Source organism: Sinocyclocheilus grahami, unplaced genomic scaffold (genome assembly GCF_001515645.1).
Source record: "Sinocyclocheilus grahami isolate Dianchi unplaced genomic scaffold, SAMN03320097.WGS_v1.1 scaffold416.1, whole genome shotgun sequence".
NCBI lineage: Eukaryota > Metazoa > Chordata > Actinopteri > Cypriniformes > Cyprinidae > Sinocyclocheilus > Sinocyclocheilus grahami.
In genome coordinates this window covers 554958-571883 of record NW_015505595.1, presented here as the reverse complement: position 1 = coordinate 571883, position 16926 = coordinate 554958, and the positions used below count along the sequence as shown (strand labels likewise).

General features: G+C 38.3%; 3 protein-coding genes across 7 annotated transcripts in view; all 3 read right to left on the bottom strand.

Moving 5' to 3' along the window:
* Positions 1-154: 154 nt before the first annotated feature.
* On the bottom strand, positions 155-2799 carry rpl27 (ribosomal protein L27). Its single transcript, XM_016232692.1, has 4 exons — positions 2719-2799; positions 2460-2629; positions 605-715; positions 155-242 (listed from the first exon to the last, which is right to left on the bottom strand). Exons 1-4 carry the CDS (start codon positions 2797-2799, stop codon positions 194-196), a joined length of 411 nt encoding a protein of 136 aa, XP_016088178.1. The 3' UTR covers positions 155-193.
* A 3609-nt stretch (positions 2800-6408) lies between these two features.
* LOC107551167 (RUN domain-containing protein 1-like) lies at positions 6409-10604 on the bottom strand. Of its 2 annotated transcripts, XM_016232690.1 has the most exons (6): positions 9965-10604; positions 8911-8919; positions 8343-8501; positions 8010-8208; positions 7441-7536; positions 6409-7356 (listed from the first exon to the last, which is right to left on the bottom strand). In XM_016232690.1, the coding sequence occupies exons 1-6, from the start codon at positions 10343-10345 to the stop codon at positions 6485-6487; spliced, it is 1716 nt and encodes a 571-aa protein (XP_016088176.1). In that variant the 5' UTR covers positions 10346-10604; the 3' UTR covers positions 6409-6484. The 2 variants fall into 2 exon arrangements, with proteins under 2 accessions (XP_016088176.1, XP_016088177.1); XM_016232691.1 differs by lacking the exon at positions 8911-8919.
* A 1014-nt stretch (positions 10605-11618) lies between these two features.
* Positions 11619-16926, bottom strand: part of LOC107551166 (granulins-like) — a 19830-nt gene continuing 14522 nt past the window's right edge. For all 4 annotated transcript variants that reach the window (XM_016232686.1, XM_016232685.1, XM_016232688.1 and 1 more), the window contains 4 exons: positions 16578-16817; positions 14277-14519; positions 13948-14196; positions 11619-12511 (listed from right to left, as the gene is read on the bottom strand). In XM_016232686.1, coding sequence (XP_016088172.1) covers positions 12359-12511; positions 13948-14196; positions 14277-14519; positions 16578-16817 — 885 coding nt within the window. In that variant the 3' untranslated portion in view covers positions 11619-12358. The remainder of the gene's footprint in view (positions 12512-13947; positions 14197-14276; positions 14520-16577; positions 16818-16926) is intronic.

Genomic DNA, 16926 nt, shown 5'->3' with positions numbered 1-16926 from the left:
AACACCCTTAAGAACATTGTTTTGATGACAATAATGAGAAATTAGAAACACATCAAGCAATATATGCAATCAGTTCAAAAACGAATATCATGACTAAAGTAATAATACAAGATAAGAATCCAAAACCAACAGAAATAAGACAAGGATCACTTTGTGAGATTTTTACAGATTTATTTGCGAAACCAATGAAAACTTAGAACCGGAGCTTCTGGAAGAACCATTTGTTCTTGCCCGTCTTGTACCTGTAAAAGAAAACATTCACTATTATCAATGTATCACCACATGCAGGACTATACATGCTTATCATATTGAGAGTATCAAAGCAAACAGAATGTCCAGTGCCCAACAAGATCGAGCTGCTCCTACAGTCATCTCTCTGAACAGAAGCTAAAGTCAGCAAGCTCTGGATTATGTGGGTTTCAACAAGACTTGACAACACTTTTTCTGCATCAAACTTAGGAACCAAATAATATGATGTCTACACACTACACTACAAAGAGAAAGTTTTAATCTAGCCCTTAACGTAACATGTAAGCATTAACAATAAGAAACGTTCAATTTAATTGTAAAATTGAGTAGCTGAGATCTGGTGACAAACACGTACCTCTCCTCAAACTTAACCTTGGCCTCTCTCCTGGCTTTGCGCTTCAGGGCAGGATCCCTGAAAACATCCTTGTTGACAACAGTTTTGTCCAGAGGAATGTCAACAGAGTATCTGGGGAAAGACGATATATTAATTAGACAAATGTACATGATTGAATCAGCAGACTTTGATTACTCCGCTTTTGCAATTAGTTAAAATATCGAGTTATTTATATTCTAACAAATAAATAAAGGTAATCACTTCAGCTTTTGAAAATCATATTAAGTAATTACAATTATTATACAAATAAGTAAATTTGGCCCATAAAATGAGATGACAGACAGGGAAACGCTCTCATTCACCATTTAATTGGCTATATGAAAACTTAACTGAAAAATACATCTTTCTGCCTAAAATCTCCTTTTGTAAGTCATATGGATAAGAAACAAAATAAAGGTTAAGTGATAAGACGTTATATTTTCGGATCATTTTATTCACAACAGTCTCTCATTAAATAGGGTTATGATAATCAAAACAGTCCTGAGCTAGATCAAGCTTTGATCTCCGCAAACCAAACTATTAATTTTTCCACATTGGAGAGCTGCTTTATAACAGAATAATTCTAACTGAAAGGGACACCGACTCTGGTTTTTCATGTTTAATACTGTAAAGCTGCTTGGTTTAAAGTTATCTAGTGTACAACGTACTATATAAATATACGTGACTGGACTTTACTAGAGCACCGAACTGCAGAACTCATGCAAACATCCACATTGCTGTAATCAGATTTTTTAGCTTCACAAAACCGCTCGTTATGCTGCTTGATATTGCAAATTGGTGTGTCTTACCTTACTATTTTAATATATTATCTTAATTACGAACACACTGGTTTGTAGTGCAAACAGTTTTACCATTTACTGCACTTTGTAATTCTTCTCGTTATTTCCCTACAGCAGCTAATGAACCGCAAGTCTCGCCCATAGGCTTACTTCTACATTGAAGAATATGGTGGATAGGTACAACCAATAAGCATCTATTAGAGGTATTTGCAATGGCTTAAGATGCATCATGAAAGCACCACATCAACAAAACTATGTGACTGTGGGTAAGGTGTGCTGGAATCATTAATAGTTCAACTAGACAAGTATAACAAAAACCGTAACTCAACCTGGATCAGTCATCAAGCGTTGAGTCTATTTACGCTACTGTTCAAAAGTTTAGGGTCAGCAGGGCTTTCTTTGGAAAGCAAAGTGCTTTTATTCTTCATGTCCTCATTCAAGTGATCAAATCACAAAAGAGACACTTTGTTTCAAATAAACACAGTTTACTTTCCATTCATTGAAGAATTCCAAAACAAACTGTCAGCACAACTATTTCCAAAATTGACAATATGAAATATTTATTGAGCAGCAAATGATTTCTGAACAAAAATAATGTGACACTGAAGACTGGAGGTACTGATGCTGAAAATTCTAATTGACCATCTTAGGAATGAATTACGTATTAAAACGTACTACTATAGGAAACAATTCTTTTCAATTTCAGCAGTATTTCACAATATTGCAATTTTTACTGTGTTTTTGATCAAATAAATGTAGCCTTGGTGATCATAAGAGGACTTGCGTCATTAGAAAGCAAGTGTTATGCTGATGGTACACGGGGCAATGTTGTTTGGGCACTTTCCCATTGCGAATGGGTAACAAATTTCTATCTGGATACTTTAGATCGGTCGTGGGCCCGTGTCTCACCTGGTTGCCCGTTGCTCAAAAAGTTGCCCGTGTATCATCAGCCTAACTCTGCAAACATCTGTCAATTCTGATACAGAAGCTGTATGAACGTGCACAGACGTCCCTCTGACTGTTCAGGGTCTACATACCTGGTTGGCATCAGGTGGTTGTAGTTGAACACTTTCACAAAGGCCTTGATCTTGGACCTCTTGGCAATCTTCTTCTTGCCCATGGTTGTGGTGACTTTACGAGGATAGCGGTCAATGCCTGCGACCAGAGCATGGCTGTAAGGACGGTCTGAGGTGCCATCATCAATGTTCTGAAAGGAGAAAGAGAGCACAACCCTGTCAATACACAAACACTCAACACAACCTTCTTTTCCTGAATACCGTGAAATATTACAAATACCTTGACAATCACAGCCTTGCGTCCGGCATAACGTCCAGCCAGGACCATCACCACCTTACCAGGTTTCATAAACTTGCCCATGTCTGAAAAATATGAATTAGTATATGACATGTATATTGCAGATCTCCAAAAGCACAAACCTATAAATGTAAGCTGCAAGTTATCTTCTGGGTAGCACGTTTATAAAACAAGCTCGATCTTTACATAGCATTGTGCTAACGGCTCATTCCACGGCTGTATGGAGACGCTCACGTTGGAATAAATATCTTAGTCACTTAACAAAGGTACTTTATTTGATCTTGCTCACATATTAATGTGTTTCTTGCACAGGTGTAATAGTAATACCCGTATGCTATCGTGGACGGACAGGAAAGCGATCATGTCTGAAGTAGGGAGCCGCAGGGAACTCTAAACCCATCATCTTCTAATGCACACGTAATATTCAGACAATAAACGCTTTCAACAGTCGACAGGGATATTCGCTCTATAAGCAGCATGAAAGGAAGCCCGGAGGTTTTATTTCTTTATCGATGTTCTTGGATTATTTTCTCGTGTATGAAACTTACTGATGGTGCTCTATTGCCGACGAGATCGAGAAAGGAAGTGGAACGGGCGAGCGTGACCCTTGACACTGACGGCGAGTGACGTACTTCCGTCGAGTTGTTCTACGGAGTGCACACCGAATGTCTCCGTTTTTGTGTAATTTTTATTTAATAATTATTTTATGTTTTGTAGGAAAGATTGTTATGTGATCTGCTTATTTATTTTTATTTTTATTATTTATTTACTTATTTTTATCTATCTCTCTCTCTTGAATTTTAATTGCTATGTATTGTTTGGCCATCCTTGATCCCCTGGCTTTTTTCATTGGCCCATTTCTTTTCTATGTTTTTCTATTTCCTAAGCAAGTGTGACAACCTTGTGAAGACTTACAGAAAACGTTTGACCTCTGTCATTGCCACCAAAGGGTATATAACAAAGTATTGAGATGAAATTTTGTTATTGACCAAATACTTATTTTCCACCATAATTTGCAAATAAATTCTTTAAAAATCCTACAATGTGATTTTCTGGATTTTTTTTTCTCATTTTGTCTCTCATAGTTGAGGTATACCTATGATGAAAATTACAGGCCTCTCTCATCTTTTTAAGTGGGAGAACTTGCACAATTGGTGGCTGACTAAATACTTTTTTTCCCCACTGTATCTATCTGTCTGTCTCTGTCTGTCTGTCTCTATCTGTCTGTCTGTCTATCTATCTGTCTGTCTGTTTGTCTATCTATCTATCTGTCTATCTATCTATCCATCTTAAAAAATAAAATCTCCTCATTTCCCTGCTCTTGAACATTTGTACAAAAATAAAAAAGAATGTCCCCCTCCTGTAAGCAACACCTATAAGTTTCACATATGCGGTGTATTCAGGTTTGGGCAAAAATATAAGAAATGCCTTCCTTTCAGTTTGTGTGAAGATGTTGATTTAACATGACAGGAAAAGACATTCAGTGATTTAGTTTCAATTTGGACAACTTCAACGAAAAAAATGACGTAATAAAGCTTTTCTCAATGCACAACAAAATGCCCATCACATTATTTACAACTTTAATTATTGTATGAATGTAATTGTATTTCTGTAGTTATTTGATTCTGTAAAAAACTAATGTTTATGATAATGTGTATTGGCTATTTATAATAAAAAAATTAAACTCTTAGTGTACTTTTATGAATTTCTTGTCATTTTATTCTATTTTAATTATATATTTCTTTAATTTAATTTTTTCAATTTAGGGTTCTGCATCTTACTACCTTAATTCAAATTCATGAGTTGAATTAGAATTTCTTGTAATTATAATACTAAATCCTTAATTTTACATTACATTTACAGTTCTAGTTTTCAGAAATTCAAAAATGGAAATGAATTCAATTTAATAGGACAATTCTCAGTTAAATCCTGACTAACGTGAGATTAAATAAAAACGTACTACAACTATTACCATAACTACTACTAATATAAATATATTAATTAAATTACATTGTCTAAAGCATCAGAGAGCTGATGAGAATGAAAATGTGACTGCATCAGATTCATAGAGCATTCAGAACATTTAATCCATGAAATCACTGAAAAGAGACCATCATTACATCCAAAAATGATGGCACAAATTTTATAAAAGGGAATGTAATTGACACCGATTTGAAATCACTATTGAAATAATTGATAGTCTATTTCTTTCTAAGAAGAGGTACAAAGACAATAATAATTTCTTAAATACATTTGATAGGACAAAACAAACAAACGGACATCAAAATAGGCCAAGCATGTATTCAGGCTGATATATTACTATAAAAAAAAGGGAAAGCGGGGGGGTTGAGACTACATTAAATAAGGGCTAGCTGAGCAGCCCTAATAAATGCATCACAACCATTCCTCCATATTCTAATGGTGCAGAGAAGTACACTGAATACAGAATCCATTCCATGATTCCATGATGTGGGATAACAAACAGTCCCTTCTTACTTGATGAAAGTTTCAGTAAATCAGTATTCAGAGTGGTTTAAGTAATCTGAAATCAGATCGGGTACAGTAGCAGGATACAATTCCAAGGATTGTACATTCAATATTTCAGAGCAGTAAACAAGGATTGACAAGACACAGAAACAGCAGGTATTCAAGCAGAGCCTCTGAACGCTGGCATCGCATAACAGGCCATAAATAATTCAGTTAGTGCCAATGCACAGCATTTCAGACTCATATTCAGCAAATGTGCTGAATGACCTCATTTCATTCAGTTCACTTGCTGTGCATTTCCTCTGGTAGCAGCGAGCGGGCAGCACGGCCACAAGATGCAGTTTTCTACAATCATTTTTAAGGTGTCACCTGGCTGTAAGGGCCAGGCTGTGGAAAGGAGTTAGGGAGAGAAGTGTCTTTCCAATGATTTACAAACACCAATGAACATCTCTGTTTGTTCAGAATGGCCTGAGTGTGTTGCTTGACCTAAGTGAGGTCTCACCAGCATGCATGGTCTCCTCAGAAAGGGATACACTGTTTGAAATGCAATGACCCTTAATAATGCAAATGGAATCCAATCTTAAATTAAAACATATTATGATTTATCTGTGAACCACTGCACAATAATGTAGTACAAGCTCAGAAAATGAGTGCATTTGGCTACATAAATTTAGAACAAAAAAAAAGGAATTAAACAATTAAGTCACTAGTCACTATTTTGTAACTGTCTGTGTGTGTGTGTGTGTGTGTGTGTGTATAGAATATGTTATATAGATAATGTAGTGCATCTCAAACATTTGCAATGGCCCTTGAAAAGATTTCAAGTAATAACTCATTCTTCTACATAGTGGTTGATTTTGGTAAAAGCTTAACATAACAAATCCCCTCAAAGGTTATGTAGAGGCAGTTACACGCTCAGGGTCACTAAACTGAGCACATTTCCTTTGTGTTGTGACAAATGCAGCATATTAATCATCATCATCCTCTTCAGTTTAGAGACAAGAGGCATTAGACCCAACAGCAACATTAGAGTCTCAAGAAAGTGCACGAGTTGCTTCATTTCCAATTTTTTAATTCCAGTGTACTTGTTGATCTGGAAGTATCTTTTAAATTGATTTAAATTCATGTCATATATAATGTTGTTAGTGTTATTTATATTAGTGTAAATTGTGTTTTTTTAAATAATTTTTTTAAGATTAAGAAGGTTGGGAGGGTTCCCCTTTTTTCTCAACCCATCAAAATTCCCATATATTTATTTTGCTTAGAAAGCATCTTTGATATTTTTAAGCTGCCTGACAGCCAAATCTACAGGAAGGCTGAATGTGAGATGGCTGAGGCGGCCCAAGATACGCAGGGCACCTTCGAAGCCCGTCTGGGCCATGTAGCTCCAGGACTGGTAGTGTGAGTGGATGAGCGTCCCAGACTTACACAGCAGGTTGAGCCAGGACACAAGCCTCTGCTCATTGAGCGCCATGCACAACAAGGCCTTAAACTCAGAGTCCGCGCTGCGCTTGAATCGCCCATGCTCTCTAAGAACCATATGGATGGCCCATAACAGAGACTGCTTGGGCGTGACCGTCACAGGACCGCCCCCTACAGGTAAACTGAAGGATTGAGAGAGCTGGCGGGCGGGCGATTCCACAAAAGCCTGGCCGTTTTTGGAATGATAGTACTTGATGAAAAGTTCCCAGGGATGCAGGGTCTGGGGAGAAGAGCTGAAGGGCAGCAGGCAGGAAATGGGGGCGAGCACCAGGCTCATGCCTTGAGAAGGAGCGTACAGTCCGTGGGCCAGCAGGTCCCGGAGCGCCAAGGCCAGTTCTTTACGCACAGAAGCGGTGAGTTCGTCCCGAGGTCCTCCAGGCGTCAGGCAGGCAGAGTAGCTGACCACGTGTTCGTCCTGAGAACTGGGCTGCTGGCGGGAGGCTTGAAGACGTACACGCTCCACGGCTCCTTCGAGTTTCTGGAGCAGGGGGCCGTAATCTTGAGCCTCGCCACCCTGAGACCACACGTTCTGGGGCACGTGACCTGCGGCGCATCCGAACTGACTCAGCGCAAAGATCTGCAGCACCGCTAAGGCTTTCTGGATCAGCTGAAGCCCGGTTTCCCGCATCCTCTGGGCCTGTTCGGGATCCACTTTGGACAGAGAGAAGGGATTTAAAGTTACACGTCTGAGCTGAAAAGCAAATATAAAAGTATTATGAAGTGAAGTATAATTACCTCGCTTCATCCCTCCAGTGGCTCCAGTGTTTGGGCCGGCAGCACGGGCCTGCTGGCTCTTCACACCATCATTTAACAGAGGGTTCCCCACTTCATCTGAGAGGAGCAAGATCAGGATGGTAATCTAATTGTATTTATGTTGCTCCAAATAGCCACGTCAAACTTAAAGCACAGGAAATCAGTGGAGTGGGCTCTGCAGATAGTGGCATAAAGCTTAATGATATTCACTACTGTTCAAAGGTCTGGGGTTAGTAATATTTTTTTAATTATTATTATTGATATATGATATTTTAATTTAGCAAATATGCATTAAATTGCGCAAAAAAACCTCACTATTTAATAAAGAATCCTGAAAACATGCATCCGTTTTAAAATTTAATTAAAAAACAGTAATTGTTAAATTGCAATAACATCACATTTACTGTATTTGATCAAATAAATGCAGCCTTGGTGAGAATAAGACTTAAAAAAAATTATCTTGACTCCAAACTTTTGAATGTTAATGTGTATTTGACTAAATATGACAAAAATGGCATTCACAACACTGACCCATAAGCAGACCTCCTCACCCTGTATGAAGTTAATGAACATCTCCAGGTCTCTGATTTGTGTCTTGAGCTGCTCAACCAGCTGCTCTTTGACTCGAGCCGGGTTGACTATCTGAGCTATAGCGGCGTCCACTCTCTGTCGGAGCTCCTCTGGAGTGAGGTTCCCAATGTCTTCATTCAGATTCACATCCAGCTTCTTAATCAGCTCATCAATGATCACCTACAGTATTGAGGTGGACAGACACTAAATAAAATACCCCAACAATGGTTTTAAGGGTAATTACTTAGACCAATACATCTTCAAATGACTTTCAGAATGATGTCAACAGCATGAGAGCGTATTATTAGACGGACCCTCTGTCTCTCCATGACCACAGACTGAGGCAGTGAGTCATAGCTGCCCTCCTGGTAGGCGAAGCGTTCCAGGTCGTCGAGTTGAGTCTTCAGCTGGAAAATCAGCTCCTTCTGCTTCTTTCTCTGAGCTTCCAAGCGCTCCCGCTTCTCTCTTTCACTCTGCATATTATAAAAACACAAACACAAGAGTCAAAGAAACTTTAAAAACCTAAAGCCAAACTTAAAAATATCCACAGTGTTTACGTTGTAGCTAGCTGACCATTTTTGCATATGCTCTGGTGAAGGATAATGAGCTTTGAATTAGTTTGCTTCATTTGGTTTAGCTTTGCTTATCCAATGCGAAGCAATTCAGAATTGCTATACTCACACACACACACATAACACAGTTATAGTTTAATTATTTTACATTTAAGCCTCTGGGGAACAAAAACGTAACTGATTAATATACAAAGGAAAAAGAGACCGAATAAAACCAAATCAAGTATGAACTCAATCATATCAGGAATACTTAAAGTAAAGACTGAAGTTTAAGGAAAGACTGCACAAGGGTCATGTTCATAGTACTCACCAATTCATCCTGCAAGCAAAGAGTGCAGAGGAGGAAATAAGAAGAAAGGAATGCATTTTAATGGCAGTAACAAGATGCTCCAGCAGGAAGAAATACCGGGGAAAACTAAGTGACCTCCTTGTATATTGTTTAAAGTGATTTTTATGTCAATACTATGTTGATTATTTTTAAGAGGGAGTTGATTAGTTGCTTGAATGACACAGAAACAAGCCTTTAAACAAAAGAGATGCAGACAAATTTAATGCTGATTCCTGAGGGCATCACAGGGATATTGTATAGGCTGATCATGTGTGAATGAAAGGGGTGTGTGTAATTATGGGTGGGTGTATCACGGGTGCATATTGTTACAGGAATTGTTGCGGACTATTGAAGAAGGCTTACTGAAAAAAAACAACACTGATGACACTGTAGATCAGAGGTTTTCAAATTGGGGTCCAATGAAAAGTTTGTTTGTTTTAATAAAAAATAAATAAATAATATACAATAAAAATAAGATTACTATAAATAAATAAAAATTAAATAGAATAAAAAATGTGACCAAAATAAGCAAATAAATAATACTAACAGTACAGTGCTATAATGAGGAGGAAAAAAGTAATAATGTAACTCAACAGAGTGTAAATATTTTCCAAATAATAATTTGTCCACAGTGTAATTTGGGTTTTTGTATAAAATAACTATGTAATGTCTTCTAAATTATAGGATGGGGTCCCTCACATGAGGATGATCAGATTTGGGGCCTGTGGTGTCTAAAATATTGAAAAGCCCTGATGTAGATCACATGTAATTGAGACGGTTTCATGCCATTCTCCTACAAAGCACTTGTTTTGAGTCATATTTGAGATTTGGGTCTGAGCTAACTTAAACTGGCCAAGCTGGTATTTATCTGGCTTGCCAGCTGGTTTCACAGCGCCCAACCCCCTTCAAAAGACTAGTCTGACTCTGCCCAGACTGAGAGACCAGGTCTTGGGTTTTAGGAGATCTTGGTTTGGTTTACTATGCTTTTCTTTCCTGCAGGGTAGAGATCACTACGACAGAAAACAACGGAACTCACAGAGTTTTCCAGCATCTGAGCATCATGTGCCCTGCAGCCTATGACATGAGGGCATCCTTTGAAGGCAAACTCCTCCAGCTCCAGCAGCATCCTCTCTTTCTCGTCGCTCTGCGCGTGGACGATCTGTTTCAGCCGAAACTGCACTTGAGCGAAGTGAGACGTTAACGCGAGGAGCGACGAGTTCAGCTGCTCCTGCTCATCCTCCAGCTTCCTCAGCCTGGATACCAGGTCTGCATCGCTGGACGACACAGAGCCAGCCTGCGTGCCCCGCTTGCACTGCTCATCCTCCGGGTTGGCCACGGCTCCCACCGGCGCCCAGCGCTCCCCGGCTCCCGCGAAGGCAGCTTCGCTGTCGGAAGTGGACAGATCCTCCGTCGACATGTGATTGATAGTTGAGGAAGACAGCCTGGCTGTCCTTTAACCGAGAACAACCTCGACCAACTTAATTGATGCGCAGCTGTTTAGCGTGAATTCAGAATATACGCAGCCGCTGCTTTAGCAGGTGCAGAGCAGTGTAACACTTACGTCTTCAGAAAACATGGCAACGTAATCGAAACGACTGAGATCTTGAGGTAATATGGAACCAACGCACCAGAGTTCCAACGAACGTGCCGTTCTACCAATATGTTCTATGTATCAACGAATGCGTGGGCAGGATATTTACGTCAGTGCGTCATGACGTCAGATAAACGCACAGTTAAATCGAGGGCTCTAGTTTGTTGAGCGTTTCTGTCCATATTTACTCTTCCTCCCATTCTCTGTGTGTTTGTTTGAATGCTACGCCCAAAGTGTCAGTGGGTTGAACTGCGTGCCAAACACACCTTTGACTGTTCTGACCCAGCAGAGATTTTTATTACTGCCATCATCATGGCACCATCGACCAGGGCTGTGTTTTCCAAAAGCATTGTTTGCCAACTGAACTATATTGGTAACAAATGAACTTGCGACAATAGTTGCCTTTGGGAAACGCACCAGGTTGATTTGGTAGATCCCAACTGCAGCAACAGTTGAAGGGTTCTTTGGTCAGTTATATGGGAGCTCTGCTGCCCTCTGCCTGCTATAGTTGCTGTCCTTCCAGTTTTTTTTTTACTCTCTGTATTTTCCGGATTCTTTCTTATTACTCTGCAAAGGAATCAACCTAAATTCTGGTGTACTGGTCTTAGCTTGTCTCTAAATTCTGGTTAACTGGTCTTGGCTTGTCTCTAACCAAGAAAGAAACTAACAAATAAGCTTAGGCTGGTCTGTTCTTTTTCTTTCTTTCTTTCTTTCTCTAATTACCTAGAAAATTATAGCCTACAAGCTGTTTTTAAAGACAAAGTGTATGAAAGACTAAATTATGATTTGTTTTTACTTAAAAAAATTACATTCCCCACAAAAGGTGACCTGAAACATGAAATAAATAGTGAAAAACTGGTTGATCAGTCACAGCACCTACAATTTCTAACTTAATTATAACTAACCTTGATTTTGAAATAAAAATGGACATGGTATTTTCCTTCATATTTGTAATTATTATATATTTTAATAAAATGCAAAATAAATAAAATTTTTTAACTATTGTAATACATTTATATAAATTTAAAATAAATGGAATATGTTTTATTTTGGATACATTTGAAAGAGAAAATAAATGTACAATAGACAATACAATTTCCTTTTATCTCGCTTTTATTTCTCTTTTAGAGCTGACAAGGTTTCAGATTGGTCACATTTTTACTTCAGAAAACTTTTTGTCATCTGTCACAATGCTCAATCAATATAACCAGCATTTAAAAAAAAAAAAAGACAATTATACAAATCATGGTAAAGATCAAGACCTGCAATAAGGAAGTTACACAGAAAAGGTGATGCTTGTTATCTGAAAAGATTAATCTAATATGTTTCCTTATCCAGGGCAATGCGGTCATAATCCCAAGACTGCATGATGTCAAGTCTGATAAAATGTAACCTGTGAACCTTTGAGGCCTGTGGTATTTGTACATGCCACGTTTTAATGAATTAAATCCAGCCACTAGAGGTCATCTATGCTTCAATATGTGTTACATCTTTCCACCATTCCAGTCAAATTATTCTTCAGATAAAACTGAGCAGTAACCAAAACACTGGAAACTATGCACAACTATGAACAATGTACACTTTACAATAATGACCCATTCTTAAAATGTACAAATGGCTCAGTGGATAAGATTTAGTTGGTATTACTGATAGACAATGGAAACAGATATTAACCATCATAGTCAGCCCTAATGAAACTGCAAATAAATTGAACTGTCTGATTAGCTTTGATTAGTACTTAAAAATGTATCATTTTTTTAAATCTGACACTTTAGGGAGTGTTGGCCATTTAAGCGACTGAGTGGGAATAACCCAGGTGTTTGTGTTTTTGTTGTTTTTTTACAGAGTAATAGCTCGTTTATTTTTGGAGAAGAACACCCTCCAGTTGTCCCAGTTGTTCCAGTCAAAGCCTACGGCTGAAGTACAAGTTCCACCCGCGCCACATTTGTATCCAGCAGGGCAGCAGTGTTTCATATCATTACAGCACTCGGCCTTTAGAGAGAGCGATAACAAAGGAAAGAAAGGAGTAAGAGAAAGTACAAGGACAAGAATAGATAAACATTTACAATTTGACCTGCATTTGAATTTACAGAAAAGTCAATAGAACTGAAATCACAAGACAGTGTGCTCATTTCCATGAATATATTCAAAGGAAATTCATTCTTCCATCCAACTATTATGCACTGGAACTCTAAATTGACATATTTAACCCATTAAAGGTGGGGTAAGCGATTTTTCAAAAACTCTTTAGAAAACTGATTCGGCCGACTAGCAAAACAAACTTGTAGCCAATCAGCAGTAAGGGGCGTGTCTACTCATGATGTGGAGGAGAGAGTGCTCAGTGCACAGGACGGACATTAGCCGAGCCGAGCGACAGAAAGATAGAGATGGTGGATAAAAAACAAAAGAGGAAAACGTCTGCGGAAACAAAAGAAGGCTTAAGGCAAGAAGTAGGACCCGTGTAAATATCGGATCAGCTTTCCAGCGCTGGAGAGAACTCAAGGAGCGGAAGGCCTGCGATCGGACGCTGAGGTTGCTTTGTTTCTTCTCGATAGGTGAGTAACACCATGTCTACACCGGACGCGACAGCTAAAGTCTGTCTAGTACACTGGACGCGACAAAGCGACCGTTGAAAATCATTTGAAATTTGTGTCAATACGTCATGAATGGAACGTTTTCTGTCGGGGATTTGTCGTGTCGTGCTGCACCGCATCCAGTGTAGACCATAGATATGTATATATATATATATATATATATCTATGGTGTGGACAGCATCACTGATTATAATGAGTTGTATAGTATTTTGTCGCGCCGCGCCACTCACGTCCGGTGTAGACACGGTGGAACATTGGTTTTGCTTTGTTTCACAGAACTAATCGTTGCCTGGGTTGCGTACGTATGTGTGGGGCGGAGCTATCAAAATAGGGGCGATACCTTTTTGGGGTAGGGGCATGTTTGTTTTGGTGATTTCAAATGTCAACATTGGCTACCAGAAATCGCTTACCCCACCTTTAACTTCTTCAAATGAATTTTGTACAATTAAACCTGTACTATTAAAAAAAGATCTGTTTCAACTGTTTGTGTGCATATAATGAAACTCATTGGTGTTCAGAACAACATTAGACCCCAATGGTTTTTATTGTATGGACAAAAAATATAGAACCAAAATGTGTCCTTTTGTTTTCCAAAGCTGAAAGAACCCATGGAACAACGTGGGGGTGAGTAAATGATGGTTTAATACTTTACCTTTGAAGATAGGCAACTAGTTTCAAGTAGGTATGTGCTTGCCTTTTGATTCAAAATTATTTTAAAGTGTTTTTCTTCTCGTTTTATGCTTAAAATAATACAAAAATAACTTTGCTAATGGGAAAGATAAATGTTTGAAGGGTGAAGGTTTTAAAAAAAACTTTTAAGGTTTAATGCATTACCTTTGGAGATGGGCAACAGCCCCAGGTGGTCTGGGAGGTTGGACAACAGGTCTCACTATCTTTGCAACTATATCCACCTCCACACTGAATGTCCTTTTCTGAGACACTCGACTGTGGCTTTTGGTCATCAATGTGGACAAGTGGGACTATTTCCACATGCAGCCAGGTGGTTTTTATGCAGGAGCGTCTGCGCAGGTCACACCTGTAGCCTTTGGGACAGCAGTGCTCCTGGTCTGGGCAGCAAACAGCCTATGGCATATAAGAGGTGCATTAAATCTATTGAACGTGAATAGATTTTCTGTAGCCAGTCCATATACACATATTCTTACCTCAGGAAGAGGGCAGCAGCCCCATTCTCCCGTGGACAGATGGCAGCAGGTGGAATCTGCAGAGCAACTCGACTGCTCGTCGCACTCAACAGTGCCGAGATCCAAGCTTGGAGCCGGTGTGCTTTGAGCAGAAATTTTATTGTACCAGGGGATCACCACATTTCCCCTGATGCAAGACACCCTGGTCACATCACACTCATAGTTAGCCGGACAACAGTGTTCCCCATCTGTGCAACATACAGCCTGAGAAAAAAATGAGAAAAAGATTCAAGCAGTAAACATATGGGCAATCTGACCTTCACAACATACTCTGTGTGTTTTAAAATTTGCAAAACAAATTACGTATAGCCTATTTCCATATAAAAAAATGTTTGTGGTCAGTAAGTGTTTTTTCATGTTTGTGAAAGTCTCTTATTCTCACTTATTTGATAACAAAATGCAGTAAAATGTAATATTGTAAAATATTATTACAATTTGAAATATATGTTTTGTAATGTAGTTTATTTCTGTGATGGCAAAATTAATTTTCATTTTCAGCCATTACTCAGTGTCACATGATCCTTTAGAAATCATTCTAATATGCTGATTTGATGCTTGAGAAACATTTCTTCTTATAATCAATGTTGAAAATGTTGTGCTACTTAATATTTCTGATATTCATGCTTTTTTTTAATGATTCTTAGAGCTCCAAAGAACACCATTTATTTGAAATACAAACCTTTATGTAACATTTGAAATGTCTTTACTGTGTTAAATGTCTTTTGATCAACTTAAAGCATCCTTGTTGAATAAAAGTATTAATTTCTTAAAAAAAAAAAAACACCACTAATTTTTAAACAGTACTGTACTTTGTATCTATTTTCGAGTCCGTGAGGACTTTGCATCTGTGTTGCACGCACACGGAAGTACCTGGAACTATATATATGCTCAAAACAAAGGGCCTTCTTAATAGTTCGATATCATGATGATACAACCAGAAAAACAGGTAGTTTAGTAAAACAACAACCTGCAGAACATGGCTTTGCGTGAGAATTTAGAAGATGTTTAGCACAAATAAACATCTCTGTGTTGTATATAACAGAGTCACACTCACATTAGGTAGAGGGCAACAGCCCCATTTGTTGGTTTTTGCAACAAGACAGCAAGTAGTGTGATCTGGACAGGAAGATTGTGAATCACACAGAACCCTGCTATTGTACTTCCCCACTCTGTCTTTCACTTCCCTGTGCTGTCTCTGTTCCTCCTTAGCTGAGGGTAGGTCAATGTCTGTCATAGGTACAGATGTGGTGTTGCTAGTGCAGGTCAGTGTTACAAAGTCACAAGTGGTGCCGTGTGGACAGCAGTGGAATTTATCCTTACAACACACAGCCTGCAGACAGAACAACCTGACTTTTAGTTATATTTAGTAGCTTAGTGCCTTTTGGGTTTTTTTTTGGGGGGGGGGGTTATCTTATGTTACAAGATAAACATACTTGTAGCAAAATATATATAGAATATTAAAGCGTTTTCTTTTTTTATTGAGTTTTTAATAAATCTAATATAAATGTACTACGGTTTATGCTTTAAAAAAAAGATGTGCTTATGAAAATAAATAAACTTATTTGCACTACCATTCAAATGTTTGGGGTCAATACGATTTTTTTTAAATAAATACAATTTTATTCAGCAAAGATGCATCAAATTGAACAAAAGGTGCAATAAATACATTATATTGTTACAAAAAAAAATCTGTTTTAAATAAATGCTGTTCTTTCAGACTTCAAAACTCATCAAAGAATCCTTTAAAAATGTATCATGTATTCCACAAAAAATATTAAGCAGCACAACTGTTTTCAACATTGAAAATAATAATAAAGCACCAAATCACAAACCACAGCATATTAGCATGATTTCTGAAGAATCATGTGACACTGACTTTGCCATCACAGAAATAAACTACCTTTTAAAGTAATTCAAAATAAAAAACAACCGTTTTAAATTGTACTATTTCGCAATAGTATTTTTTATACTTAACTTTTTTATCAAACAGAGGCATCGTTGGTGAGTGTAAAATACTTTTTTTAAAGGCAATAAAAAATCTTACCAACCCCAAACTTTCAAGCTATAGGGTAATTCTCTGAAAATAGGTCTGCGACAGTTTGGTTTCTCAATTAAATGTTGCTGAGCACTTGAAGAATATTGTGAAAGAGGGACTGAGGGATATCACCAAGAGTAATAAAATTCAAAGTTGAAAACAGAGTGTGTATTTTCTCATTTGGTTACTCATGCAAGATTAGATTTCTCCTCTGAGATATACTGTACCTCAGGCAAAGGACAGCAGCCCCAGTCTCCATCAATGTTCTTACAGCAAGTGTTGGAATCAGGACAAACGTGACTAGAGTCGCAGTTCACGTTCCCAGGTGACTTTTGACCTGCTCTAGGGAGAGCAGGCAGCTTCTCGAACCAAGGCTTAGAGCCTGAAGGTTCGTCACAAGACCCAGCAGCAACGTTACATGTCGTACCGTTAGGACAGCAGTGGACAAAGTCATCACAACACACGGCCTATAGAGAAAAAGAGTTATCTTATCAAAATATCTTCTTTTGTGCTCCACAGAAGAAAGAAAGGTTAACAGAATTATTATTCTGTGAATTATTCCTTTAATAGATCAGG

What these genes read in the sequence shown, in the direction of transcription:
- rpl27 (XM_016232692.1), bottom strand. Translation starts at nt 2,799, where the DNA reads ATGGGCAAGTTTATGAAACCTGGTAAGGTGGTGATGGTCCTGGCTGGA. An exon ending in AACCACCTGATGCCAACCAG is followed by an intron (nt 716 to 2,459) that starts GTATGTAGACCC and finishes GTCTTTCCCCAG; the next exon opens with ATACTCTGTTGACATTCCTC. An exon ending in AAGGTTAAGTTTGAGGAGAG is followed by an intron (nt 243 to 604) that starts GTACGTGTTTGT and finishes TTTCTTTTACAG; the next exon opens with GTACAAGACGGGCAAGAACA.
- LOC107551167 (XM_016232690.1), bottom strand. Translation starts at nt 10,345, where the DNA reads ATGTCGACGGAGGATCTGTCCACTTCCGACAGCGAAGCTGCCTTCGCG. An exon ending in GTTCATTAACTTCATACAGG is followed by an intron (nt 7,537 to 8,009) that starts GTGAGGAGGTCT and finishes TGCTCCTCTCAG; the next exon opens with ATGAAGTGGGGAACCCTCTG. An exon ending in CACTGGAGGGATGAAGCGAG is followed by an intron (nt 7,357 to 7,440) that starts GTAATTATACTT and finishes CTCTGTCCAAAG; the next exon opens with TGGATCCCGAACAGGCCCAG.